We start from the raw sequence: 27,904 nt of genomic DNA, 5'->3' as shown, positions 1-27,904 counted from the left end.
CCCTTCCAGAATTCACATATGGCTCAGGAGCAACAGGAATTGCTCTAACTCAGGCAAGCCAATTGGGAAACTCTTGAATCATCTAGTATCAGGAAACAATGGCCCATAAAGAGAGTGAAAGGAAGGAGGGGCAAAAAAGTCAAACCCTGACAAAAATGCACATTTTATCTAATCAACAGAAACTATGCAAGTGAACATCAGCTAGGAAAATTAAACTTTCCTCCTATCATCAAAATTTATTGTACGTAAGTTTCTTCAGTAGTATGACGCCAGAGGCAACTCGATTGCATCTTCTACTGTTAGAGATTGCTCCAGACTATTTGCATTCTGAAAAGAAGTTTCATGATGCTTCATGCTCATAATAGATGTCTAAACCGTTAAATTACTATTTCTTTTCTTATCTTGAAAGACACTGCACTTGAACAGCATGGCCCTTCCATTGTCCTTTACACTAAGTCGGGTCCCTGCACAATACTGACAGCTGCTATCAAACCGGGCCGTGCTCACGCTCGGTGCAGCTGCCGCTTGTAGGAACAGACAGGCTTCTGATGTGTCCTCCCCTCTGGGGAGAGGGCTCGACATGCTGCGTGCTCAGCGAGGGGGAGCAAAGGTCCACTGAATTGTCAACCCAATTTTATGCTATTCAGATTTTCCAGGATGCACACCATGCCTTTCAAACAAAATCAAGCATATGTCAGAGCATGAAACTTATTGTGTGGCACAAGATAATTATTGATCATGTAAGACTGTAAAAGATCGCTGTGACATACATCTAATTTTAGCATTATGTATATGCATGCGTCTACACAGTCAAAGAAATTTTGTGCTCAACGCATTTGTTTCCTCATTCACAGTTTAGGATTTGTATGGCATCATTCAGAAGTCTTTCAGAAGACTCAGGAAAGTATCTCTTCTGATGAATCTTAGATAATTTAAAAACAGAAAAGGTGGAGGCTTCTATTCCTGCTTCCAAAGAGCTTCCCCCCACACCCCACACCCCCCAAAAAAAGAGTTCTTAATTGCATGTGGTACTTGTAGATCCTATTGCTTTTAAAAGACTATATTGTGCAGACTTTAAGAAGAGGTACACATCATGCTTGAGGTAGGGTAGTGCTACTTAGCCAAACCAAATTTTGCTAAGTCCAGCAAGAATGTTTTTAAGCATATTTTAATACATACTTCCATTTACTGCATAAAATATTCTTTAAAAGTAGTTAATTAGAAAGGGTTTTTCATTCCATTTTCATACTAAAGAAGTAATTAATTTTTAAAAATGCAAGAAAGTTCACATCTCTAATCTTTGCTAATCAAATACCACAAATGTACATGTGCTTTATTTCAAAGATCAAATCAGGTACTCATAAAGTAATTCATTACACAAGCAAAGCATAGAGGAGATTGTGACAAATACAGATGTAATTGTGTGGGTTTCTAAGATGTGATTAGCAATCAACTAAGTAACAATCAAAATTTGATACGAAGGGAAAAAACAGCACAGATTTGAAGAGGGGGGTATGTTTATGCAAAGCTAATCTGTCAAGTGTAATAAAGCAGCTTGAATAAAATTTAAGCTGAAAATCCACTGAAGCTCCCCATTTCAGGGAGGAAAAGCTATTAAAAGGAAATGAAGGTCACCCTCCCAGTTTATTTCACCTAATTGACTGCCAATAGCTTACCACAGGCAAACCGACTGCAGATCTGCAATTGAGAAACTGATGAAAGGAGAGTTTTCAAGCTGAGGCTCATTCTTTTAATCCTCCCTCACTCCTATTTTTTTTTTTCCATCTCCAGTTGGGATGTAATTTTAAGCACAGATGGATTAACTGGTTCCATTGTCTGTAGACGTCATTGGACTATGGCACTGTTAATCCGTACAGCAGCATGTCTAATTATCATTACAAAGTGTCTGAGGGAACTATAAAGACCAGCAGGGCATCTTCTCACAAGCAATTAACATAAATTGATAAATGAGTAATTTGAATCCGCTCAAGGCGCTCACATATGAATAAAATCAGAAAGGACGAGTTCTTGTTTCGGCTACTTCTTTCACTTAGTCTGGAAGGGCAGAAAACATGAGAAATATTCTAGACTTAGTGGCGGGGGAAATGAACTCATGCAGTGGAAGGAATGTATGGTTCAAAAAGTTCATTAATACAAAGCAAATGACTTGTGATTGACAACCAGTCACAAGCAAGTAGTATTAACTTATTTCAGCATATTTAGAGGCACACACTTGGTGAAAGGCTATTAGAACACTGTGTCAGACAATTAATACTACTTCAAAAGCAAGTGAAGTTTCTTTTCAGTAGCTTGCTAATTTAAAATTCATGAAAGATTCACAAGAAAGAGAATGAAAGAAGAATGAATAGTTGTACAGGCTCCAAGAACTCAAGTGTCACAAAAAGCATGAGGCAAAGGTAACTAGATCAACTGACATACAATACCTACAAATAAACAAGCAACTCTCCTCATCATTATATTTCTTGCAGGAAAAGTTTTGTTACACACAGCGTTGCTGCACAAAATGATGTTCTGGCAAAGTAAACTATTAACTTTATCCCTGCTAAAATCTGTGGGAAGCAAGGCAAACACTTCAGCAACATTGGGCATCAAAACAGTGTTAGATATCAAAACATTAAGCTTATTTTTAAAATCGCAAAGCAGTAAGATATGAAAGCAAGTTATACACACTGTAGGAGGTAGACCCGGAAGGCCACGTACCCCGATGATGGCATTCAGTTCAGCCATGGTCACTTGTTTGGCACGTTCTACAGCTTGGGCCACTTGTTGCTGATGCTATTAAAAGAAGAAGGGGTATGGGGAAGAATTTGTGTTAAGGTATCGACCACATCAAATCATACCAGGATCACAAACACCTGAATAACCAGTTTGTCTGCTGAAGCCCAGGCTACCTATTGCAAGACATCTTATGCTGGCAAAAGGTAACAGTACTCTATTTTTCACCCATTCAAAAGCAAACAAGAGCCCTGAAGGCAGCCAGCTCACCTCTTCCCCTGTGCCACTTAAACAGTAATTTTCTGGCAAAAGAATAATCAGTTTCTAATTGAGCTGACAGGATGATAATGTCAACTTCACACTAGTGTCAATTTTAACATTTATACACTCTGTGCCCACACATCAAAAGCTACTGAAATTTCAAACACAGAATAATGGTGCTTCACTGAACTCAAGAATTACAAATATTCTCTGTAAACCATAGAGTTTGAAAAGGCATATCCAAAATAACAGGCTTCAAAATGTAACAGCAGCTGCCCACAATATGCCACAATCAGAGTCATTCAGACCAGATGCAGGTTTGTAGACTTAAACAGTGTTTTGCATCAGAGCTAACTACTCACCTTCTACACTAAAATTTGATACAGATTATGTAGGCAATATAAGCATGCTTATTTGACTGGATTCATTTTTGACAACTGAGTATCAAACAAGCAATCACCACGAAAGCATTTTGTTGCACTGTTAGTATTTTACAGACTCCCACTCTCCTCAGGCAATGAACGAGGCTGAGCCATTGTCACTAGTTTGAACTCAGATTTGTTAGACCAAATTAGCAGGGGGTTTGCACACTTCAGCTATAACAGATGTTCCTTACACTTGTGTATTGTGATAAAATTAACATCTTAAAACTAGCTAATTTGCAAACAGAAAAGCAACATAATTGCACTTTAACAGCTGAACAGTTTTACTTACTTCCTGAGACAAAAATGGGATGACTTGTGCACAAATTGTATTCAATCTCTTGGCGATTTCTGTCTATAGAGGAAAAAGTATTTTGATTATAAATGTGCTCTAGGTTTGCTGCCATATATTAATTAGTGTACAGGATTATACCACGTTCACATGGTGAAGTAAGTAACAAAAATCCATACCTTCATACATGCAAATATAAATAGTTAATATATAAACCTAGATGAGGATAGAGATTTAGTTAGCTACTCTAGGACATCTGCCATGTCTAAAGCACCTAATCTGTACACACATCCAGGCACAAATCTGGTCCTTGTACATAGCTCATTAACAAGTAAAGCATTTTTTGAAATCCATTAAGTCCAAGATAAAGCCTTTTAAAAGGTAGATTTATTATTACTCAAATTATCAAGCAGCATAACATGAAGGTGACAGGCATGGAAGAAAAATGTTTCTTTCATGATCAATTTTATCTGCCTATTAGAAGGTAAAATTAGTTTTGCTGACAGAAACACACCATCAGGAGTACAAAAGAAATACCAAAACATGAGCAAGGCAGAATGGAGACAAAAGGTACAGGCTTCTAAAACATCCATATTGAGAGAGAATTAAAATAATGCAGACAAGAAAAATAACCAGATCAGAAAACGTGATAGTCAATAACAGCAAATTAGTGAAACCATGAGTAACAGGAGAACAATAAGGCTAGGAACCAGCAGAGAACAGAACAATCCTTCACTGAAAGCAGCAGAGGAGACAGGAGGATGAAGTGTTTGAGTCTCACTTTTCGACAGCTTTATGTATCTCCCACTTTTATATCTCCCACTTTTGGCATGTCAACAGGATTTCTGGTGGGGTATAGGGATCTTCTTCTCTCATTACTCATTCTTATCTGTGCTTATAGCTTTTCAGACCTATACATCTGCCCACCATTCAGAACCACCACTATAATTAACCCTCAAGGTACTTGCACAACTCCTACAAGTTTTCCTTAGAAACATCTCCTACAGTCACTGTAGCACAAAACTAAATTTAGTGTCCAGATGTGAACACAGCCTACACACAGGACACTGAACAGCTCTTGTCAGTCTCTGTCACATCATTAATCCATACAGGTATTTCTTGGGGTTTTTGTTTTGTTTTAAGACACAAGAAACATGAGATACTTGGTGAGAATCATTAGGCATTCCATGAAATGACATGCATAAACCTGAGCAAAGATAAACTCTTTCAAAGAAGTCAGATGAAAACATTGCTAACTTACCTACCAAGCCTTTCCATGAGGTTTTTTTTTTATCAAGACACTGTGATGTGCTGATCCTTATAGATCAGTTAAGCAGTAATCAGGATACAAAAGCCACTCTCTGCTTTCATGTCGGAGCAAACAGGTGATTAGGGATCTAAATACAACTGGCAAGATTTAACACCTCTTTCCCCACCTCTGACAGACACAGGAAAAATACTTGTAGCATTGAGACTTGTAAAACACCATGTCTCTCTGAGGTAAGCTGATGTACTCCACCTGACCGAAGTCTGGCATTTGACACATCCACTCTGAAGTTTTGCAGAGACATGAGTCTCTGAAGCAGTTCTGGGATGGTTTCTTCCTAGGACAAGAAGGTTCCCCTTAAATAAGGGCAATGAAGTGACAGTTGCTTTACAGCAAACCTTTCTGCTCCTGCCACAAGGGGAAAAAGATATCTCTTCTCAATAGAAACAGCTACCATTTCACACAGTACCACAGCGGTCTGTTTCCATTTTGTTTAGGCCACAACTGTAAAATATCCATCATCCCATGTGTGGCCTTTAGTACTGGTACTACATACATACCAGCAAAGGCAATACAAGTTACCCGCTTAACTATTACCAGTTATCAGACTTAACTATTACTAAATCTATTGGTAATTTCAAGTGTCTGTTAACAAGGGGGAAAAAAATCCTAAACCCACACACGATAGTTAAAATCTATATACTAAAGGGCATTTTTCCACATACCTAGTATGTCTCTCCAGAAGGCAAGGTATATCAGCTACAGAAAGAAAGTAGGTTACATAGCAATCTGGCTGGCTGATGTTTAGCTAAGATGTTTAGGGTTCACAAAGTTAATTGTCCTAGACCAGTGGGATTGTTTTCAAGACAGAAGCCAGGATCAATCATGGCAAGCGATAAGAGGCGAAAGAAAAAAGTAAAATAAGAAGCTCATTTGGTTTCTACTGAAAAGTTCTTTGGCTTCTGTGGCCTACACAAAAGTGTATTCTCCTATTCTGAAATACGGAGATAAATATCCTTACTGTAGCTGTAAGAAAAAAAAAAATAATGATTTTCAGTAGAGTCTATAAACATGCAAGTTGTCCACGTTACTGGGTTTTCCTGAACAGGTCCCAAATATCTGAGAGCAGCACACAGTAAGAGAAGAAAATGCAACATCATGTGACAATTACCAGTCCCAACACAGGTCAATTAGATTTTTTTTAAAACTTTTTATTTCTTTTCTGAAAAAAGGGGGGCATAATCAACTTCCTCCTTTCCCAGTCAATCTTACTTTAAAATTATTGTCTCAATATTATCATACCTGACTTATCAGAACTGAAAAAATCACATCCTTCTGAGTTTGTCTTTACCAAAGCAGGGCATCACTGATGATCATATGTGAACAGCGTCCTTAATATTCATCCACAGTGAACTTATACGTACATGCCATAACTAAGTTTATTTTGCGATTTCTTGCTGCTGTTACAAGTGCAAGTTAAGAGATGTTTACACTGAAAGGAAATTGAAAAGACTATTCTATACTTCACAACAAAAGTCTGCTTACATTTTTTAAAAAGCAGTTTGCCTATTAGCGCTATTTCCCACCCACAATTAAATAAAGCACTTAAATTTATTTATTGACTATAAGATTTCATACATCTCCTGTTTGCTGCCCTGAAATGTTTAGTAAAAAACTATTCTTATTCACAAACATATAAAAAATATTTTTGTTCTCTTGTGAGTTGTGAAAGTTAGCGGAACTGTGCATTAAAACCTAATCTTGCCCATCAGGTTTTCAGAATTGAGAAAAAAGAACTTTCACTACTTTAAATATAAATCTAGCCATTTGAAAGGCAATGTAGGTTCACCTTTCAGGGTGAAATATCTTTGAGTACATATATGCGTGTGTGTGTGTATATATATATATTCATTCTTCAAAGCAAATACCTTTTTTGAAGGAGTCTAGGAGAGCTTTGTGAATCAAGTCTAGACATCAGTAATTGGTGGCACTAGACTAAGCTATATTTTCCAGATTTGGGGCTCATGCATTTCAAAGCCTTAAAAGACAGGTACTTACCAGTTATTTCTAGAGGCCTCCCAACATATAATATAGCTATTATCTAACTGCTGATCTTGAGACATGTAGGACAGTCAGAAGAACGAGTAAACAAAGAAAATTTTGCACAAAGCTGCTTGAGCATAGACAAACATAACTAATTGCCCATGTTCTTTGGCTCCTTGGTAAAGCAGACTACAGAAGCCTGCATCTCTCATGAAAGCCCTCCCAGCTCTATGGCAGCTCTTAGAAAAGCATCTGAAGTGCCCTTAATTGTTTGTGTTCTTAATGCAGAGCCTCTTGAATACATTCATTTTTAATAGAGGACTTGAGTGTGGGGCCCATCAAAGAATGACAAAACTACATCACTCACTGGTTCTTGCTGTTGTAATGATTGTCTTTTGATTTATTTGCAAATGACAAGCTTGTCAGACCCCTGACTGAAGTGCTACCCTCCTTTCTGAAGTATCATTAAAAATTAACATGAAGGAACTCAGCTGCATTTTGTAAAATTAAGTTGAGTTGACATTTGTGGGTTTTTTTCTTCACTCATGTAATTTTTTTTTGCCTCTGTCCCATCTAATTAAGGACTTAAATGTTTTGACCTAACCATTGGCAAACTCAAGTGTTTCTACTTTAAGTTTGTCTCTTGCTAAAGTGAATTCTTAACATAATGACAAAGAACAAAGGAGCCAGACTAGTTTCTAAATATAATATTCATTTAAGTAAGTCATTTTACTGAGCAGTTAAGAGCTTGTATATGCAATTGTTTTTTTTCTCCCCTTTCTGCATTGTTAAAAAAAAGTATTGAAGTGTTTTCCTCTAAAGCAGTCTATTCCAGATCATTTTGCATTTTGACGCCTGTACTTTCCAAGGCACCACGCAAGACATCATACTTAGATCAACATGATTTCTTAAACAACTACAGATTTTTGTACTGGAATGAAAAGAAGGAAGTATAATACAAATATCCAAACTCTAACTGTATTTCTCACCACACCTAACACCCATGTGTATTTTATCACTAATGCTGGAAGCTCGACCCTACGGGAGCCACCAGTCTCATTTCTGAGTGAAGGATGCAACCTTCCTTTGAGGAGAACTAGTTAATCACCTTTCAGCTTCTGAGGTTTCAAGAATAATAATTTTGGGTTTGCTCCTACGAGTGTCTGCCATACATATCCCAGTAGTGACTTTAGCTATAGCATCCATGGTGATCTACAGCAAAAATTAAATCTTAGAACACATTATTTTTAACAGTCAGTTAGTTGTATTGTGACAACTGCTCTATTATTAGTGCTGAGACTCCTCAAAACTGTCCAGACCCACCTTTACAAAACAATGCTCAGCTACAAGTTTCTGTTGCACATCAGAAGCTCGTTATTCTTTCTTGCAAAGGGCACTTCCTGCATCACTAAGTTAGATCAGTATTTGAAAGCACTCTCGTAACACTTCTTAAGGATGGGCTGATGTATTCTCATTTATTACATTGTTATTTACTCTAGCTATTTCTGAGAGTCACAAATGTCATTAGGAAGAACACAGCTTAGGAACACGTTGTGAAGAATACAGCTTAGGAACAACATGATTAAACAGAGCAAGAAAACCCAAAGTTCTGATGATACCAAAAAAAGCATATCCTGATCCATTCCTTTAAAGCAAAAGAAACAGCCTTTAATGCACAGAAAAAAAAATACGCTATCAAATTATATTCACAAAAGCTTCACAAGGTAATTCTAAGTGCTCAGCCTCCACTTACACTTTCAACAGGTAGAAAGCCAAGTACAATGCTGAACAACTTCTGGAAGAACAAAAGGGACTTCCTGCCATTTACAGCATGTAACACAGCAATCCACTAGGGAGTAAAGGTCAATGTTGCACTTTCGGTCATTACTGAATCATTTGAGATTATCTGTGGTGAGGATGAGAAGAAAATCGAAGGCTATAAGAATGCTGCAAATAACTTGACCTCAGACCAATTTTCATCTCCATCTGTCTAACAGTCATGGATAAAAGCTCTCTTTACGGGACATGCTTGACCATTTTTTTAATCCTTGTTGCAAGGCAGAAATCAGTTAAATACTACGTTTCAAAAGTCCTTGGTGTGTATTTTTGTCTTGAGCTAAAGTTTAGTACTCATTTACTATTTTCATTTTTTCCAGCAGAATCACTGAAACAAGCAGTGCACTTGAACTATGTAGCCTTTATACTTTTTGCCATCTTAGAAGAAAACAAAAAGCAGCATATTCACAGAGTGATTACAAAAGAGAAACATTTCACTGTGCTTAGCTCTCTGCATGCTTTGTTAGAACACTGCTACAGAAAGACTCAAGCACTTCCAAAAATTTGTTGCTAAGAATTCAGGGAGTGAGGGGACGTTGGAGGTATAATTAAATCTCAGAACTTAAATATTCAAAAGCCTCAAATGATTAAGGCTAGCATTCTATGAACTTTGCTGTTCATGAGTTATTGAATCCACGTTGAGCACTGAGATATGCATATATTATTAATGCCCTTTTATTTAAAACTAATACACTACAATCTGTTTTGGCAATGGCTGCAAAAGGGAAAAAAAATAATAAAGGCAACATGCCATTTAAAAGTTTAGGCCCCCATAGTATATCAATGTCAAACAACAGCGTGTCAAGCTAAGATTCAATTCAGGTAAGTGCCACTGCCAAATTTTCTTGTTCCCAGACGTGCTTTAAGATTATTTTATTGCTTAAAATTTAATTTGTTCCAACTCACGTCTCCATGACAACGTTGGCTAACCCTGCAAATCATTTGGGTAATTGGATATCTTATCTTTCTATTGCTCTCAAATCGAATGATTCTGCTAGAACTGCAGCAGCCAATCAAATTTACAGGCCTCCTGAGTAATAGACTCGCACAAGTAGCCACATTCATCTCCCCTTTACCGCCGTATTAAGCACCCTGCGACAAACTGTGGAAGTTGGCCTTCAAACTCTATTTTAAATTATAAACACTGTCATTACTAACGTTCTCACCAATAGGAGGGGGTGGGAAGGTTTATTCTCAACAGATACTTGAAATTCAATCTGACAAGCGGCAATGGGTAGCGTTCATTTAAAACGACAGGAACAATCTCTGCATTTTGGGCGTAAACTGTCAGTTTAACATGACGTATCATTAACACAGCTTTCTCTCTGCCTCACATTCGTACAATTCATTTTAATTATGAGGTCAGCCACCCACAAGATGATGATATTAAAACTCCAGAAGACTGGCATGAAAAAATTTTTAGCTATTGAAAAAAAAAAAAAAACACCACCATATTGCAAGTAGGAGTAGAGAGAAGAAGAAGTAACAGAAATATTAACAGAATTAAAACTCAAAATGATAAAGCCACAGAATGCGAGATAGTTTCCAAAGTGAAATTAGGGTGTTGGTTTTGTTGGGTTGTTTGTTGGTTTTTCTTTAATTCAGTACCTAAACTACATTTATCTGAATCCTCTCAGATACCAGTTTAAATTACAGAAAGGTCATGTTAATTTAAACGTAAGCTACATATGATGCAGAAGTCAACGGCTACACTTGCCAAACATCTACTACAGGTTTGGACTTCGTTCAGCTGTAAAGTGAAGTGACTGGATATATTTCAGATGTCTAATTTCAATGCTTTAGTAATAGCGAGGCTGCTCTGTAGCTCTCAATGAACCACTGTACAGAACTGCCCATCCCATTTGCAGCTGTAAATCCTGTTGAACCCAAGCCAACTGGCAACAAAGAAGCTGTTGTCAGGATGTTTAAGTGCTCCTTTCACACATCTTCACTATGTCAAGACTCTTCTTAAACTTGGCTAAACAGGACAGTTATCACATTTCTCCTTTAATCCAACTTCAGCCCATCTTGCTCAAGGACTCACAACTACAAAATGTGTGTTTATCCAAATTTTAGTTCCACAGCTTAGTTTCCATGCCTAAGCTAACCTTCAATACATACAGAATTATTTAAATCTGTCAAGTAAGCACACAGCTTTATTTCACCTTCAAGTTGTTTTCCAATACACACAGTTTCCACTTTTATTTATATTCCATGAGAAGCAGAGCAAGTCAGAAGCTGACTCCAATCCAGAAGAGGTCTTGCCACCTTTGCTTCCAGAGGCACACTTTCCTCGAACCATGCTAGAGACATTCAGACTTGCCCAACATCTCAACTAATAGTCAAGCAGAGAACATTACTACAGGAGGAGGGAAAGGGCTGGCTTAGTAAACCACCACATCAGCAACTTAAATAGGCTCACAGGAGGCATCCATCAGGTAGGAGAGCAGCGCAAAGTACCAGGAGAACCAAGCTGGAGCAGAGGTTTTTTTGGGGAAACCATAAGCTATCGGATGAGCTCCACTCTTCCCACAGGGCTGCACTCTCATGTGCTCTTATAGTGCTCTAGAAGCAGCACGATCTCCAAAATTATGCAGCATTTGCATTATTATCCTTAAGAACATTAAGAACTTAATTTACACTGGACAACTGAGCAACACTACATTATAAAAGAACAAGGAGGAGACAGAGAGAAAAGAGAAAAAGAAAGAAGGTATAAAAAAAAAGCAGTGTATCTGCAACTGCTACGCCCCTATCAGAAAAGAGCCCTGTTGGCTTTTCATTTAGTTTAGGACATTATTTTAAAACTACTTCCTATTTTGCTCTCATTCCCACAAGTCACATCCAAATTTCTGCATACATCCTTGCAGCACTTTGCCACGCTGAGCCACTTCATTGGGATGGCAGCAGAAAGTCAGACCCCTTGTACAGCTGGAAAAGTGCCTAGAACCACACAGTTTCTAAAAATTAGAGCATAAAGTTCCTCAAACCCAGCATATACATTTACAGTACGCAAGTCAATAACATAACTCCCAGTCAGGATTCAGTCCCTATCGACATTCAAGTATTCAAGTATAACAGTGTAAGAGCAGTAGAATCTGGACTTGACAAGTACAGTAAGCATGCCATCTGACAAAAAAAGAAGACATTAAGACAAAGGCCTGAAATACATTCACCAGTAATTTAGAAATAACTATCAAATTAAAGTTACCAACTCAGTCACATGCACTTTTGTATCTTAAACGTAATTTCACCATTTTATAATACTAGTGTAGTCACAGCTCAGTTTCAAAGATCTGTCAAGTCAGAGAAACAATTTAAGGCCTTAAAGGTGTTCATATCACTGCTTCAGGTGTCATCAGGTGACTCACTAATGAATAACAAGTTACAAGGATTGACAACTCTTTTGTTAGCAACTAGAAGAATTATCTACCACACAGAATGTGGAAGAAAGGTGAAAATAATGGAGATTTTCACTACGTGGGGAAAAGGTTTGGAAATTTTTCAGCAAGACTTGAGGAACATGTCAATAAGTTTCTTCTCCATTTTGTTAGGTTTTTTTATATATATATATTATGTTGCTCCCAGAATAGAAAAAACTAGTAAAGATACCATCTAGATTACATCCTAACAGAAAAGAACTGATTGAAACTGTCCAAGTAGAAACTAATTTGATTAAGACTGACAATCACCACAGAGTTTATAATCACAGGGACAGGAAGGAAGAATGAAAAAGCCAGTAAGACTTCAGGAAAGCAAATGCTAACTGGTAAGATCAATTTTGTAGGACCTGTTACTGAGGAGAGAGATAAAATGGCATTATGGAGAGCTGACATTTTCTTTATGAAACAATATTAAGGACATGGATGACAGTTAATACATCTTAGAATGGAAGAGGAAGGGGAGAGGAAAAAGGGGAGGGATGGAATTGCACCGAAAGAGTAAATCCCAACTTCTTAATTGACTTCATACAAAGAGAAAAGCATATAGGAAGTGGAAACTAGGTCAGGTGAGGCAGTATGAACATATACAGCACAAGCACACACTTTTTTTAAAGTGTTGCCACTAGTAAACAATAGCTAAAGTAAAGCTATTGCTCTACAGGTTGGAGTAGTTGGGGTAGAACAAAAAAAATGGTTTGATCCCCTCAATTAGAAAAGAAAAGATGTGGTAAAGGGACACCAAGAAGACCAGAAAGTCTATACTTTTTTGCATCTGTCTCAATTCTACAAGAATCATTACTAACCACATCATTAATAGAAATTACTAGTTAGTAAGGTCAACACTGCAGCTGAAAATGGGAAAGGAACACAGCAGAGTATTTCATCAGACACGGCCTGATGAAATTAAAAAAGCACGTTAATGAAGACTGAGCAGCTAGCGGACACCTAGAACATGCAAATGTGAAGTGGATAGGAAACAATGAAGAGACAGTGTCTTAACAGACAGAAAACAGCAAATGAAGGAGCAAAGACAGTCCAGCTTAATGACTGCTTCCTGAGACTTAGGGCATTACAAAGTCTCTTATCCATAAACAGCAAGCTGAAATAGAGATATAAATCACAACTCAGAAACATTTTTCAGGAGTAAACAACGTCAGAATTATGCAATGTCCAAAAAAGGTAAAGCAGTTATGGCTAATAGGCAGATGATGTTAATGTCTTTGCTAATAATTTGACACTCACAGCACTATTAGGAGCAACATAAACAACACAGCCCAGCTAAGAGTTCATGGGAACAGGTACAAAACTGCTTGATTATTAAACCATGTATGAATACATCCTTCCTTTCTGCAAATTAAGAAGTTCTGCATGCATGATAGGTCCAGTATTTTTCAGTATTTCCCACTAACAAGCATAAAGATCTCTTCATTTGCCCTAATCCTTAATTTGAAGAGAGCTTCAAGCTGAGAAAGACAGAATATGCTAGAGAATAGCTTCAGAACTCACTTTGCAGTGAATAGAAAAGTGGACTACAAAGGAAAAAGAAGGATAGGGATAAATAGGAATAAAAGACCATAGCATGCCTAGACAGGAACATAAAGGAAAAAGGAAATAATGGGCCAGGAAGGAATCTCTCGGTCACAGCGGATCAGAAGTTGAACATAAATCAATAGCATGCTGTTGCAAAAAAGGCTTCCTCCACAGTAAGCCGTATGCTAAGAAAACCTTCTATGCTACTCAGCACGGCATTTCCTCTCCTGGAGTACTACACTTATTTTGGGCACTTTACTTCAGCTGGGCAACAACATCCAGAGAATGAACATTAGACTATAGAGGTATACAAAATGGTTCGGGAAGGCAGGGGAGTGATGTGCTCTCCCTATCCAGGGTGAAGAAAACGCATAATACAAAGCTGAAGCTGCAACAGAAAAGACTGAAGTTGTAAGTGAAGCATTTCAACAGCAAGGACATAAAAGCATTTCGCTACCTAGAGAGCTTTCGAGTGACCACCACTGTTAAGTCTTTGCTAACAGATAGGACACTGGCATAGGCCATTCTGCTAAGACACAGGGAGGCACTAGGTCCTTTCCAGTGCTGCGATTCTACAGTTCATATTTCAGTTTAAAGAAACAACCTAAGAGCTTCCCATAGGTCTTGTTAATTACAGATTTTGTGTTTGCTTAACTGGCAATTTATGTCCATCATTTGAGGCCACAGACAGCAGCTGTCAGCAAAGTAAAGGCTGGAAACCTTATAACTAGTTACAAAAATAGAAATTCAGAATGACCTTACACTCAAACTCACACATGAAGAACGGCAATAGACTTTTCAGCTTTAAAAAAAAAAAAACAAAAATCCACCAAACCAAAAACCTTTGTTGTAAATGGAAACTGCTGTGGCAACACCGCAGAAGAATGATCTATTAGTTACTTTTCCAAAGAAATTGTGGGTTTTTCATCCCCTTTTCCCCAGGGATTTAATTCAAATTTCTACATTTAAAAATATTGAGATCATGATACCATGAAGTAGAGAGCACAGCAATTCAGAGGTTTTAGAACACTTAAAAACAATTTCATAAATAGGCAGATTTCCACAGATCATAAAACACACCCAGTTTCAGATGTCCTTTCCTTTTCTTGACCTAACAAAAGCAGGTTTCCTCATAGACTTAATACTTAATCAAGATGCAGCTGAACAAGCATACCCATTCTTGCTCCCCTTCTCCAAAACTGAAAGCTGTCTTTTTGTTTTTGCTTGCTAATCCATAGAAGCCTTTAAAATGGCACAAATACAGGCGGCAGCATTTTGTTCTCTAAATCAATTTTATCCTCAGCCATCAACTAGATGTTCCAGCAGAGAGAAAGAACAGTCCTTCCCTTCTAATTCAAAAATCCATACTACCATTGCCCTTGCAAACTGCTAAACAAGCAGTATCGGCAATTCACTTGTGTTCTGTAATATATTTACTGCAAATCCCAACGGCTTGCCTCCTAATGCAGTTTTCTATTGTGTCTGTTCTTGTCAATACACTGACTGGTCACCTTACAAGTAAGTTGCTTTGACCGACTGTTTATCCAAACATCAAAAAGCTTCAAGAGGAATAAAGAAAAAGACTGAACAGGAAAAAAAAAAAGAGAAAAAAAACGCAAAAAAAACCCCACCACATCCATGCTGCTGGGGGAGGAAAAAAAAACAACCAACAAACAAAAACCTCCAACAAAATCCCTACACCAAAACATAAATTAACCTCAGTTTTCTGTTTTGTTATCAAACAGCCAAAAAGGCTAGTTAGGTCTTCAGATCACCTGAGAAGTACAAAATATTTCCAGATAAGCAGCCCTGACACAAAGCTTATCCAACACCCCTCAAAGAACTTTAATCTGTAATTTAATCATCTGTGCTAATTTGTTCACACATCTGAAGACCGTAAAGAAAAGGTGAGAGCAACTCAGCCAATCCCCAATTAGAGATTAGACTCTTCTTAAACACTGTGCAATTTACCATTAGCCACAGAATACTATTATCTTCATGAAAAGTTCAGCTAAACCTACCAAATAGATTTCCTGAACTGTTTTCGCCATACTAGAAAGTATATTTTATAACAACTAGCTTGCTAACAACTAATACAATACTCACTTACAAACTTAAAATGCTACTACCCTATGAAATAATGCTATAAACCTTTTTCTATTCCAATTTCACTTAAACATATTGTGATTATCGTTCTGAGTGAGAGAATTCAACATTGTTTCCATTTGTTTATATGAATCTTGACGCTAACAGGGCAGTCTGGTTTATTAAGTACCAAAAAAAGTGCATCATTAGGCCTTCTTTTAAAAGAGACAATCTCAGGAAATAACTGATTTTTTAAACCTAGTCAGATTTAAACTAGAGTTCACTTAAGAATAAACTCAATTTCAGCAAGCTCTAATCTACTCTTCAATCATCCCCAGCACTATGACATAAATAGGTCACCGGTGGAGTTTCACAGGGGCCTTTGCTGCAATCTGTTTTATGAATACGTTCAGCAGTGCAGCCTGGAAAAGACAGTAAGCAGCAAGTAAAAAAGCTTGCTCCATAAGAGAATTCATTCAAAGTAAAAACAATGGCTGAAGAACTTCAAAGAGACCTTACAAGTCTAAGCGGGCAATGAAAATAATTGTATATGAACAAAATTTACACACACTGGGAGTAGCCATCCCTAGCTTCAATGTAAAACAATGGCTCCTGAGCTTACAATCATCATTCATGAGCAAAGAACTCAAATGTTAAAGGTGACTCCAGCAGTTCATGGCAGCCAAAAGAGAAATCAGATTTTGGGTAACTTTACTAAAGAATAAAATAAAAAAAAAATCCAGAAAACAGAATTATATGATAACATAAATTCCTAGTGCATCCACACCCTGAGAACCATGTGTAGTTCTAGTCCCTTCATTTCAACAGGCTAAGTCAAAAATGAAAAAAGTTGAGAGAAAAGCAAGGAAGATGATCAAAGAAAGCTACACAACTGTGTAGGGTGGGACTGCTCAACCTGAAAAAGGAGTCAACACAGATGGATTATGACAGAAATATAAAATTTTCAGTGCATTGAAAAAGAATCTAGGCATCAACTACTTGTCCATTCTGAGAAGTAGAGGCCATCAAATAAAGACAGTGGAAACCAGGTTCAAAGCAAACAAAGGTTGATGGGTTTTGTCCTACACCTGGGACAACCCCCTCCCCACAACAGCAGAGCCAGGGTGGAAACAGAAGAGGGCATGCGTGTCCTGGAGGACAAGTTGGATACGCATCAGCCCCACACCCTTGTGTTGATGAAGGCTACACCTCATACTAGGATGCAATAGTATGACTGTAACCAGCTGGCTGTATAAATTGTTCCCCTTTCTGTTCTCCTTGTTTGGCAAGGCAGCAGGTGTTGCCAGAATGGAGCAAGTCACCAAGTGACACCTGTAAGACAATCAGGGAATCAGAGCACACAATGTACCAGGAAGAATTTTGATTTGTTTAGTTTCAAGAAGAGGAGGATTAATGGGAGAGGAGATCTGACTGCTGACAGAGAGGTGATTATGGAGAAGACTAAGCCAGACTCTTCTTAGAGGTGCACAGCAGAAGACCAGAAGGCACGTAATGGTCACCAGCACAGAATGGCAAAGTCCCAGTTAAGGAAGGAACAATTACTTCACAATGAAGGCGGGTCAAACACTAGAATGTGCTGTCCAGAGATGTCACACAAGATTATCTCCACAATATACTTAAGATGGAAATTTGGTATTTGCAAAAGCACAGGTTACAAGTTCAGGTTGAACATGGGGCCAACTTGCAAGTACTTTAAAAGCCATGGCCCACTTATAAACATAAGGACTGATCTGTTAAACTAGCTTTTTTGACAAATACATGATGAAAAACCAGGAATTCTCCCTGTCAGCTGCTGGTTTTCCCCTTTCTGAAAGGAACTATGTGAGCAACTACTATTGCTCAAATAGCTACATCCCAAGTCCAACTAAGAAATGTGATGCAACAGATGAAAATAGTAGTGTTTTACATAGTTGCCATTAGATATCCCTAAATCTTACCTCAAGTGGAAAGATAACCTCATTAGTTCTACTCAAAGCTGTTATCATTTTTAAAATAACAGTACTATGCAGTCTTCTGATAAGCTCCAGTTAACCCAAAATTGTTTTTAAAGGCTTTTACTGTATAACAATAGTAACCTACTATCAAACTTAGAAGATCCTATCTTCCATTTTGCGCAGGAGACACAATGGCAATTTTGCCACTTTGCTACAAATGCTTAAGTGCTGCAGTAGAGTAGGAGGAAAGGCAACTGAAATGCTCAGGTTGATTTGGTATAACAACCAGCAGAAGGAGCAAAAGCGTTAAGCTTTTTCCACAGAATCTGTTGTGACAGAAGGGTACTGCACATTCACAAAGCATCTTCCCTCTTACTCTTCGCCCCCAAAAATACCAGGAATTTTTTTTTTTTTTTTTGCCTACTTGAACAAATCCATGAAGTACGTCAACAGACATTTGGCAATGTAAGTTCCAGCAATGCGAGGGAAGTTTAACAACGTAGCTGGTAGGAACACGTTCCCTCTCTCCCTCCATGGTTCTGTGAGGAACCTGAAATCTGGTAGACCAACTCTAAAATGTGAGATGATCAAGCAGTATTTAACATATGTACAGTGTTTACACTGTGACATACTTTTGGATTAAGTTGTACATGGAGTTGACATAATAGATGGTATCTGACAATATGGTTATCTAAAAGCCACATGGAGATGTATTTCACACAGTGCCCTGAATCTGTCAGATAACTCCGTAATAATGCTGGCCTCGAGCTTGAATGTGGTTCGAAAGTCAAGAAAGTTGAGGTCATTAGTCTTTCCTCCCCATTCAAAGTGGCAACTCCAGTTGTGGTTGAAATGGCTCCACTGGTGATACAGCTGTACTCATTTAGAAATCCAGTATTTGTAGGCTAAGTTTTTTTTTTTTTTTTGAGTGAAAAATATTATGTTCAAATCAACCTTACCATTTTCTCTTTTAAATAAAAGCAGGTTTTGCATGTCTTATGTGGCAGTGCCAACCGTAAAATGCTCTTGAAACACTCACTGCGCACTACCAAAACCTTAAGGATTCGTAAGTTTTTCATTCCAATAATTAAAATGCAAGCAGGAATAAAGAAAAAAAATTAATTTATCTTTAAATCCCTTTCAACAGCACAGCCATCCTACTCAGGAGCTGTAGAGAGCTAACTAAGCTCCTTAATTCCCTTCTATTTAACCCCCTCCTGAAGACTGATGTTCTAATAAGATATCAGTACAAGATTCTGTCCTTTGCCACAGAACATTAGAAAAGATTCCACAAAACAGTCCAGGCTAAAACAGACATTTAACTCTTGTACAACTGGTTAACATAATGCAGTTGGGGAGTTTGTATACTTTTCTACAAGAGGCAAGGTACTGAATGACAGGTCTGCCTCCAGGCAGGTCACAAAGATCACAATAACCCACCCAAAGAGAAGGAAACCTAGCTGTCACCCTTGGGACAGCAGAAACCCACATACTGTAGTAGTTTATCTGTCAGTTGGTTCAGCAGTGATGAATTTTTCTTTCTTTGGCTGCCTGCCACTGAACAAAAGCTAATCTTGCACCTAAACAATCTAGGTATTAAACACACAGGAAGCCTTATCTTCTGACTTATGACATAAGATGACAGACAGAGCTGGTGAAAATAAAGAGACACTGCCCTAATAGCCAAGGGCAGCAACCCTTTAAGTACAGCAGGATTTTTAACACCCAACAAACTCTACATCTTGGCACTAGCAGTTGATGTGGCTGGCGAAGCCAGCCACAGATGTCAGGGGAAAATCTGACTTGGACAGTGTAACACAGAAGAGAAACTTAAGACCACACAAAACATGCTTATTCATCCTGTCTTCTTGACACTTACAAAAACAGTATCTGAATCAAGTGCATCTATCCTAAACAAATCCTCAGGTGCTTGTTTCCATTTCAGGTATGCAAAACTGAGTCAGTAACTACTCACCTTAAAATAATTTCTCTGAAAACAGTTTAAGAATCCACAAACAGCATCCTCTTAAGAGCTAAGATTTGAAATTCTTAAAAAAAAAAATAAAAATTAAAAAATAAAGAAACCCACACAGAAACAAAACCTAAAAAAACCCCCCACAAACCAGCCACAAATATGCCCAAAAGATTATTTCCTGACCACTGTTCAGCCAGCAGGTTGAAATGCAGCAGCACCACCTTGATTTAAGCACACAGTTAAGCAATTAAACACTCCCAAGTGCCAAAGCTACAGTTGTGAAGGAAAGCTTTACCATGGCCATTTCTGGACTCAAAAGCAACATATTCAAGTGGAAAGCTCTGCCATTTGTGTATGGAAAGTCCACCTCAATTAAGTCTCAAGCAACATTCAAGTCCTGACTAACTTTGTTTTAGTCAAATTATAATAGATTACCAAATTAAATGAAGAGGGAATTGCTGATGCAACTGTATCATTACAAGAAGTCAACCCTTTCACACGCAGGCAAACAGCAACTACCTCATGTTATGGAAATGACTCTACCTTAACAGTGATGTACGCACCGCACCACATAACGAAACACTGCTGCAGTGTGGTTTTTTTTTGTTTTGCAATCAGCAGCCCAAGCACTCCGAAAGGCTTCACACAGAGAGAGTGCAGCATTCACATAGGAGGAAGGCCTTAAAAACGTTAAAGCTTGTTCAGTGGAAAGTTTCCTCATCGCTGCATTTTTCAGTAACAAAGATGTTGTCAGAAATGACAATTTTTCGTGTCCCCTGATGATGCCTTGCTAGCATTTGGTTATAAGCCATAAAGCAGGAATAATTTCAGCCTGTCAGGAGTCTAGCTAATGCCCAGTTTCCCCCTAGAGAGAATTCCTGTCAAACGTAATGAGAGCTCCAAAGGCCCTCTCTACAACATAATGAGCACTTAGGCCATGCTGGTGATCAGCCAGCAAAAAGCATCAATTTGAGTCTAGCTACACCCTTGGGGCTAGACGTCACCAGTTTTAATAAGAATTATGATTACGATCTGCCAAAAGCCTCCTCAGAACTTATCGTTAGTGGTGGAAATTCAGAAGAATGTCATTGGTACGTTTTTTTGTTTCCTGTAATCTAAGATCACCTACATACTGAACCGTAACACCATTTGGCATCCTCACTGCAGGCGTCTAAATCAAGTGTCTTCAACATGAAGGTGCTACTTTTATCGGAAATTAGAATTACTCTAAATGTAAAAGCACAGTATCTGAGACTCATATCCAGGGATATGTATTTATGACTTCAAAAGTTTATCTTTTTCTTAACAGAGCAAACGTGCTCTATTCTCCCCAGCTAGAAGCAACATAGGTATAATGCTCTGTCATAAATCTTAAAAGCTTCCAAAGTATCACTGCCTACTGAGTATGTAATTATAGTTGCCATACATACAGAACATTAAACCCTTGCAATACACAGATGTTAAGGTCAAAGTGGAAACCTCAGTTCTGACACTCTTTAATCTTGTGGGCTTAATTGATTTTATCTAAAGTTAATTCCTAGTACATATACTGAAGTCACACGTTCTCTTCAAAGATCTTCTGAAAACAACATGCATTTCACACCAAATGAGGCTCCTATACAGATGTTGGCTTGCTCACAGGTTACAGGGTGCCAAACAGTTGTTTGGAGAAGAAAAAAAAAAAAATCCAGGAAAGAAATCTCCAAATCACAAAGCCTGGGAAAAAAATTACCTCACAGGAAAAGTGACGTTCTTGTAAAACACAAGACACAAGAAAACTAATGCTGCTACAGTACAGAAGCAAGTCAAACATTATTCTAGTTGTTCTGTCTACCTATTTGGTACATTACCTCAAAAAAAATGAAGTAGTGGTAATGTTTCTTCTTTTACAAGCATTTTGGATTCAAACAAGTTTAGGTCTAAAAAAACCAAGATAATACCTACCCAGCTTTGCAGACAGAAAGTCATCATGGAATTACAATACCATCTTATCAAATATAATATTTTTAGGGGAAAACAAAACAAAAACCAAAGAGTTCAGAGTTACAAAAGCAAAATTCAACTCTGCAATTCACTTGCTTAATGAAAGTCTTTGAATATACTGAAGATCCGAAGCCTGAACTAATCAATTTCTTCGCTGTGCCCTAGCCGGTCAGCCATGCTCTTTAATTTAATGAAACAAGAATTTTAGATGAAATAGCACATACACATCAAGAAAGAATTGTATTGTTGCACTTTGAAATGTGTCCAACTGTGCAACTTCATCTAATGATAATTTTTTTTAAGAGGCCATCGATTTCTGAAAGACTTATTGTACCAGCATCTTGATGAAAAAGTGAATGTCAGCATATCTACAGAATACTTACACCCTGCCATTAATGCTTTATTTGGCAGACAATGACTACTCAATTGAGGGTCCTCTGGGCTGAGCAATCATTTAGCTTTTCTTCTCTTATGAGGTCCTTAGTGTCTTGTTCCAGTTCAATACCCTTTTTATTCACCATTATAGTGGCCATAAGTGTGAATTTTATGGGAACTTGCAAACTCATAGTCATAACTGGAGCTTTCCAAGTCACTAATCTTTTCATACCTTTAAGTGGCAAGGATTTGAGCAACTATCACTACATATGCTACACACGCATAAGACTGGTTCCACATATCAAAGGCTCTACCACTAACAAAATAAACCACGTAAAGCACTGAATTACATTTTTGAAACCACAGACACAAGACCTTTCCTATTTTTCTTAGCATCTTTGTTTCAATACCAAGAAAGCCTTGTCACTCAACCTAATCTATACCTCATTTGACAGCAGGTAGGTAAAGGTTTACTAATCACGGCTACAAATCAGCCTATTGATTCAGACACATGATCAGTCATCCAAACATAAACAGAATGGCTACATTTAAATGCACTAGATAGACTGCAGATTTTGTGGTTCAGAAAACAAAATGCCTTACCTGTTTGTGCATTTCAATGTTTAATCCATACGACATTTCATAATACTGCAAATAAAGGAGCATACATTATTTTCTTATGCTGGCTTACTTTGTGTTAGGAGATATTTACTGAAAGAAAGAAAGAAAATACAAATATACTTACCATCACATAGTGTCTCTGCATTTCTGTCTTTTCACTTGCCAGTTTCTCACATTCCAATTTAAGGCTACAAAATAGATCACACTTTAATGTAACTGTTATGTCATTTGTTTTGACATCTACCCACTTTATTTGTATTTTGACAGAAGCAGCTAATTAAAAAAAACCTCATAAACCAACAGGCAAATATAGAGAGAAAGACTTAATTCATACTTTAAATACAAGGGCTGAACAGGAAATTTAAAAGCTACTTCATGGGTGCTGTATGAGACCCAAACTGTCTCCAGAACCCAAACACATACAATCTTCATGCTTTGACAAAGAGGTGCTATGAAGTGGTACAATTTTCAAGCTAGAACAGCATCTGAATTATTCCAAAGTACTTCTCTGTAGTAAAACAGAGGTATTTCTTTGTATGCAACATTTAGTAAATTACTGCCAAGTAACACCACTCAGGTTTACAACTTGAGTATGTCTATAATTCTTAAGTACACTCTAGCTAATGTTATCTTGCCCACAGCTTGAAAATCAGTAATTTTTACTATCATTTACTAGCAAGTTTGTTTTCTGTTTCTGTTTTCATAAATGAAAAGTTGCATTTGGCACTTGCGTATCTCATCACTAACAGTAGTATAATTTTACTACTTTCACTGAGGGCAAATGGCTCAATATTCCCTTTGTTCTCTGACAAACTGATTTATTATTTTTTTTAATGACACCAGTAAGCATCCTAGGGAACAGTTGGCATGTAAGCTAGCATTTTTCATTCATAGCTGCAATATCAAAAGTTTATAGTTTACACTGCATTTCTAAAGTAATAAATGGCTTAAACAAGTTAACGATTTTAGATAAGACTAAGACTACAGTATCATAAGAAAGGATTCCTAATCCAAACCAAGCGATTTCTAACTGAGAAACCTGCAAAGCTTTTATTTCTATCCAGATCTTGCAGGTGCATGCAAGTACGAAATTAAGATTAATGCCCCTTAAGGCCAATCATCCTGCATATGCAAGAACCCATACCCGAAATCTCTGTAGGGACCCCAGCAGCAAGCACAAATGCAACAAGAACGTCTGACTGCCAGCACCGCAATCAGAAACGCATGCCACGGCTTCAGTTTCACATCAACTTAAAGCGTTAGTACTCCAGTACTTGTGTGCTTTAACAATCCTTCTTGGCTCTTTTAAGCACCGCGTGTTGGCATTTTGTTAATCTTTGCATTAACACCACGCGTAAATGAGCAAACGCGAGAGTTAGCCTCCTCAATGCTCCGTGCCACAGAATTACCTCAGGTCTTCTCTCGATATACTTAAAAAAAAAAATCCTCCGCATAAGGATCCCTTTTTTTTTTTTTAAATGCGTACAAGGGCCGACCCGCCCCAGCTTCGACACTACCACCCTTTCGCAGGTGCCCGTGAGGCACACCGGCAGGGCCACCCGCGCAGGGCAGGGCTGCCTCCTCCCGAGCGCCCCGTCCTCCGGGCACCCCCCGCCACCCCTTACCACACCGGCCGGCAAAGGCCCGCGGTGCCGGGGAGGCCGGGGCCCGCGGCGGGACTCCGCCGCGACGCCGCACGCCACCGCCTGGACGCGGCCGCTCAGTGCAGCCTCCCGCGCCCGGCCGGGGACGGGACAACGACCCCCCGGACCCGAGGCGGCCCGCCGGCGCTCACCTGTGGTACTGCGCCTGGAGGAACTGGAACTCCTCCTTGATGCGGTCCAGCGACTCCGGGATGGTGAATTTGAAAGGCTGGCCCGCAGCCTGGTGCGGGGTCTGGCGCGGCGGCGGGCACGGGAGAGAGAGGCACGTTCAGACACGGCGCGGCCGCCCCACGGGGAAGGTGGGGGAGGGTTGGGGGGGGGGGAAGCGGCGCTGCCCGCCGCGGCCGGGCCGGGGTGATGGAGAGAAGCAGGGAGGGAGAGCCCGGCCCGGCCCGGCCGCCACCGCCCCGGGGCGCTGCGCACTTGTTACCCACCTTCCCGTCCCTCATCTGCGGGGGGGGGAGGAGAGGCTAACCGCGCTCCGGGAGCCCGCTCCGGCCCCGACCCACCCGCGCCCGCCGCCGCCGTCTACCCGAAAGCGGGGCGTGCCGGCTCCTCCCCGCCGACCCCCGCCGCGAGGGCACGGCCGGCCCCGGCCCGGGCGCCACGCTTGGCGGGGAGGGGGTTACTGCCCGGCTCGGCGGCGACCCCCCGCAGTCATTCCCAAGGCAAGTAAGTTGCCCACGAAACAAAAAGGGTCGGGGTAGGGCAGGGGGCGCGTCCCCTCCCCGGCCGCGCCGGCAGGCAGGATGAGCCGCTCCTTCCAGGAGGGGACAAACTTGGGAGGGCGCCAGCCCCCCCCCCCCCCCGCCCACTTAGCCGGGCAGAGGAGCCGGGGGTGCGCCCCGGCGGGCAGCGCCGGCAGCGGGGCGCCGCCCGGACCGCCCAGCCCCCGCCCCGTTCCCCGGCCAGACCCGCGCCCCCATCTCCGCGGAGCGGCGGCCCGGGCCGTACTTACGGGGTGCCGGCTTTGGGGGAACATGGCTCCGGGCGCGGCGGGGCTCCCTCACAGCGCGGTTCTCGCGGCGAGCCCCCCGCCCTGTCCCGGCTTCACACCCCGGGGTGCCGAGGGGGCCGGAGCGGCGACACCCGCCGGCCGCCTTCCCTCCTCCTCCGCCACGGGCAGGAGCGGGGCGAGGCGCCGCTCAGTGCCCCCGCCGCGGGGACATCCTCCGGCCGCGGCGTCCTTTGTTGCTGTTGTTCCGGGGACTGCTGGGGGTGCCCGGGGGAGGCGGACGGGCCGCGCTCCGGTCGGTCACCGCCGCTCCGCGCTCCTTCGGCGGCGCTTCGGCCGGCGGGCGGCGCCCAGAGCGCCCGGGCGCGGCGGGACGGGACCCGACGGGAGGGGGGGAACGGGGGACGGGTGGGGGACCGCGGCCGCTCCGCCGCGGGAGCGAATAATCCCCCTCTCGGGCTCACAAGTTGCCGATGCGATTGTAAGGCCGGAAACCCCGGGCGGAGGCGACTCCTCTCCCCACTTCTGCCTTTTGCCAAGAGGGGAAAATCCAGCCGGAGGAAGCGGGACGCGGTGTCAGCGGCGGGACCGTCGCAAGCCGGGGGGGCGAGAGAAAGTCTCCAGGGAGGGCCGCGCTGCTCCCGGGCGTCGGCGAAGGGGCCAGGTCATCGGCAAGACACGGAGCGATGAACAAGGGAGGAAGGCGGGAGGAGGAGGAGGAGGAAGGGGGCGGGGGGGGGCTCTGCACAGCCGGCCCCGATCGGAGCAGCTCCAGTACAACATGCACGAAACGCAGGAGGGCAGAGGAGGGGGAACACACACGCAGCAGAGACTCTTCCGATAGTTGCAGAGAGGTCCCTAGGACAAAAGAAAACCAAAACCGCTCAAAATGCCCGCTGGCCCGACCGGCCAAGCCGCCCGCCCCGTCAGGGGCAAAAAAAAAAAAAAAAAAAAAAAAATTAAAAAAAAAGAAAAAAAAAAGATAAAAGAGTCCGTATCGGGACTAAATCAGCCGGGAAGCTTCTTCGTGCAACTGCACCACCGCAGCCTCCTCCGGGCGGGCGCGCATCTGGGGAGCTGCGCGTCTCACCAGAGCCCCCCGAGCGCGGTACATCGCGGCGGCATCACCATCACCATCATCACCACCAGTAGCAGCAGCAGCAGCATCCTCATCCTCCCCCTCCTCCGCGCTGCCCCACCGCTCCTCGCCGACCCGGGACAAAGTTGTCTCCGGCTGAGAGATCCGGACCCGAGCGGGCGGAAACGCCACCGGCCTCCTTTCCCCCTCCCCTCCGCGCCGGCCGAGGGCAAGGGGACGCTGGGGCGGCCCCGCGGGCGGCGCTCGGCGGGACGGGTGCGCGGCCGTGCCCGAGCGGGACGCGCCGTGCTCGCCCGCGCCGCTTACATTAGCACGCGGTTTCACACTCCGCCAGCTAACCAGCCGCCCGGCCCCGCCCACGCCGCCGCGCGGAGGGGGGGGGCGGAGGGGCGCCCCCTTCGCCGCCCAATCGCTTTCCCCGGCACCAACGTGGGGCGGTGATGCGCCCGGGCCCCGCGGACCAATGTCGAGAGCCCCAGTCCCGCCGCCTCTCAGCCTTTCGCTGGGAACCGTTTCTGGCGGAGCGGCAGGAGCGCTCCGAGCTGGCCAATAGGAGGGCGCGGAACGCGCAGAGCCGCGGGGAGGAGGGGAAGGTCGGTGGGAAGGAGAGTGGAGAGGCTGAGCTGTCAATCAAAGTAACGTGGGGCTGGCGGGCGGGGCGGCGGGGCTGCTGGCGCGCCGTGCGCGCGGCGCCTGCGCGTGTCCGTCGCTCGGGCCGGCGGCTCCGCAGCGGGGCGGGGCGGGGCGGCCCCGCAGCCTCCCCTCCCCCCCCCCCGCCACTTCCCCACGCGCGGCGTGTTTTTCCCATTCGCTGTGAGCGCGGCTGCTAGCGCGCGGCGCGTTGTCGGAACTTGCCCCAGAGCGGGGCACGCGGTGCGGCGCGGGCGGTGGGAGCGGCCCGGCTCTGCGCCGTCAAGCCCGCGAGAGGTTTATGTTCACGGGTGCTCCGTGGGGAGGGGCGGCTCACCCGCCGGTGTGCGGCGGGACCGTCTCTGTGCGTCGCCCGCATGGGCTGGCGGGTATTCGCCGCGCACGGATCTTGCGTCCGCCATCTCTCGCAATTAACTGCGGGGACGCACAACCCGGCCGCGGGCGTGTGACGGGGCGGGCCCCGCACCCAGGCCGGCGCCCCCCCACGGAGCCTGGCCCGGAGCCCTCGGGGAAGGGGCTGAGCTGTCCCGTCCCGAGAATCTGCTTCGTGACTCGGGCGGGCACACGGCACCTTCCCGCCTCTGACGTACGTGGTGATGCCGGTGCGTGCTATAGCACCTGCTGGCAGCGCGCTGGGCCGCGCAGGCGGTACCCTGCGGCGGGGTATGACATCACGCCGCTTTGCGTCCCTCGAGCGCACCAGCTGAGAGG

At 42.4% G+C, this 27,904-nt stretch overlaps 1 protein-coding gene across 6 annotated transcripts in view; it reads right to left on the bottom strand.

Moving 5' to 3' along the window:
- The window catches only part of LOC104642053 (TLE family member 1, transcriptional corepressor), an 83,615-nt gene extending 56,739 nt beyond the window's left edge, over positions 1–26,876 (bottom strand). For 2 of the 6 annotated variants that reach the window (XM_075741138.1, XM_075741134.1), the window contains exons 1-6: positions 25,447–26,876; positions 24,620–24,720; positions 22,949–23,012; positions 22,807–22,851; positions 3,712–3,774; positions 2,692–2,796 (exon numbers count right to left, since the gene is read on the bottom strand). In XM_075741138.1, the coding sequence (XP_075597253.1) occupies positions 2,692–2,796; positions 3,712–3,774; positions 22,807–22,851; positions 22,949–23,012; positions 24,620–24,720; positions 25,447–25,470 (402 nt within the window). In that variant the 5' untranslated portion in view covers positions 25,471–26,876. Of the gene's footprint in view, positions 1–2,691; positions 2,797–3,711; positions 3,775–22,806; positions 22,852–22,948; positions 23,013–24,619; positions 24,721–24,922; positions 25,198–25,446 lie in introns of those variants that run through there. The other 4 variants (XM_075741137.1, XM_075741133.1, XM_075741136.1 and 1 more) reach the window with 4 other exon arrangements.
- Positions 26,877–27,904: the final 1,028 nt, after the last annotated feature.

This window comes from Balearica regulorum, chromosome Z, assembly GCF_011004875.1.
Source record: "Balearica regulorum gibbericeps isolate bBalReg1 chromosome Z, bBalReg1.pri, whole genome shotgun sequence".
NCBI lineage: Eukaryota > Metazoa > Chordata > Aves > Gruiformes > Gruidae > Balearica > Balearica regulorum.
The sequence above is the reverse complement of the archived record's forward strand: the minus strand, read 5'-3'. Positions and strand labels throughout refer to the sequence as shown.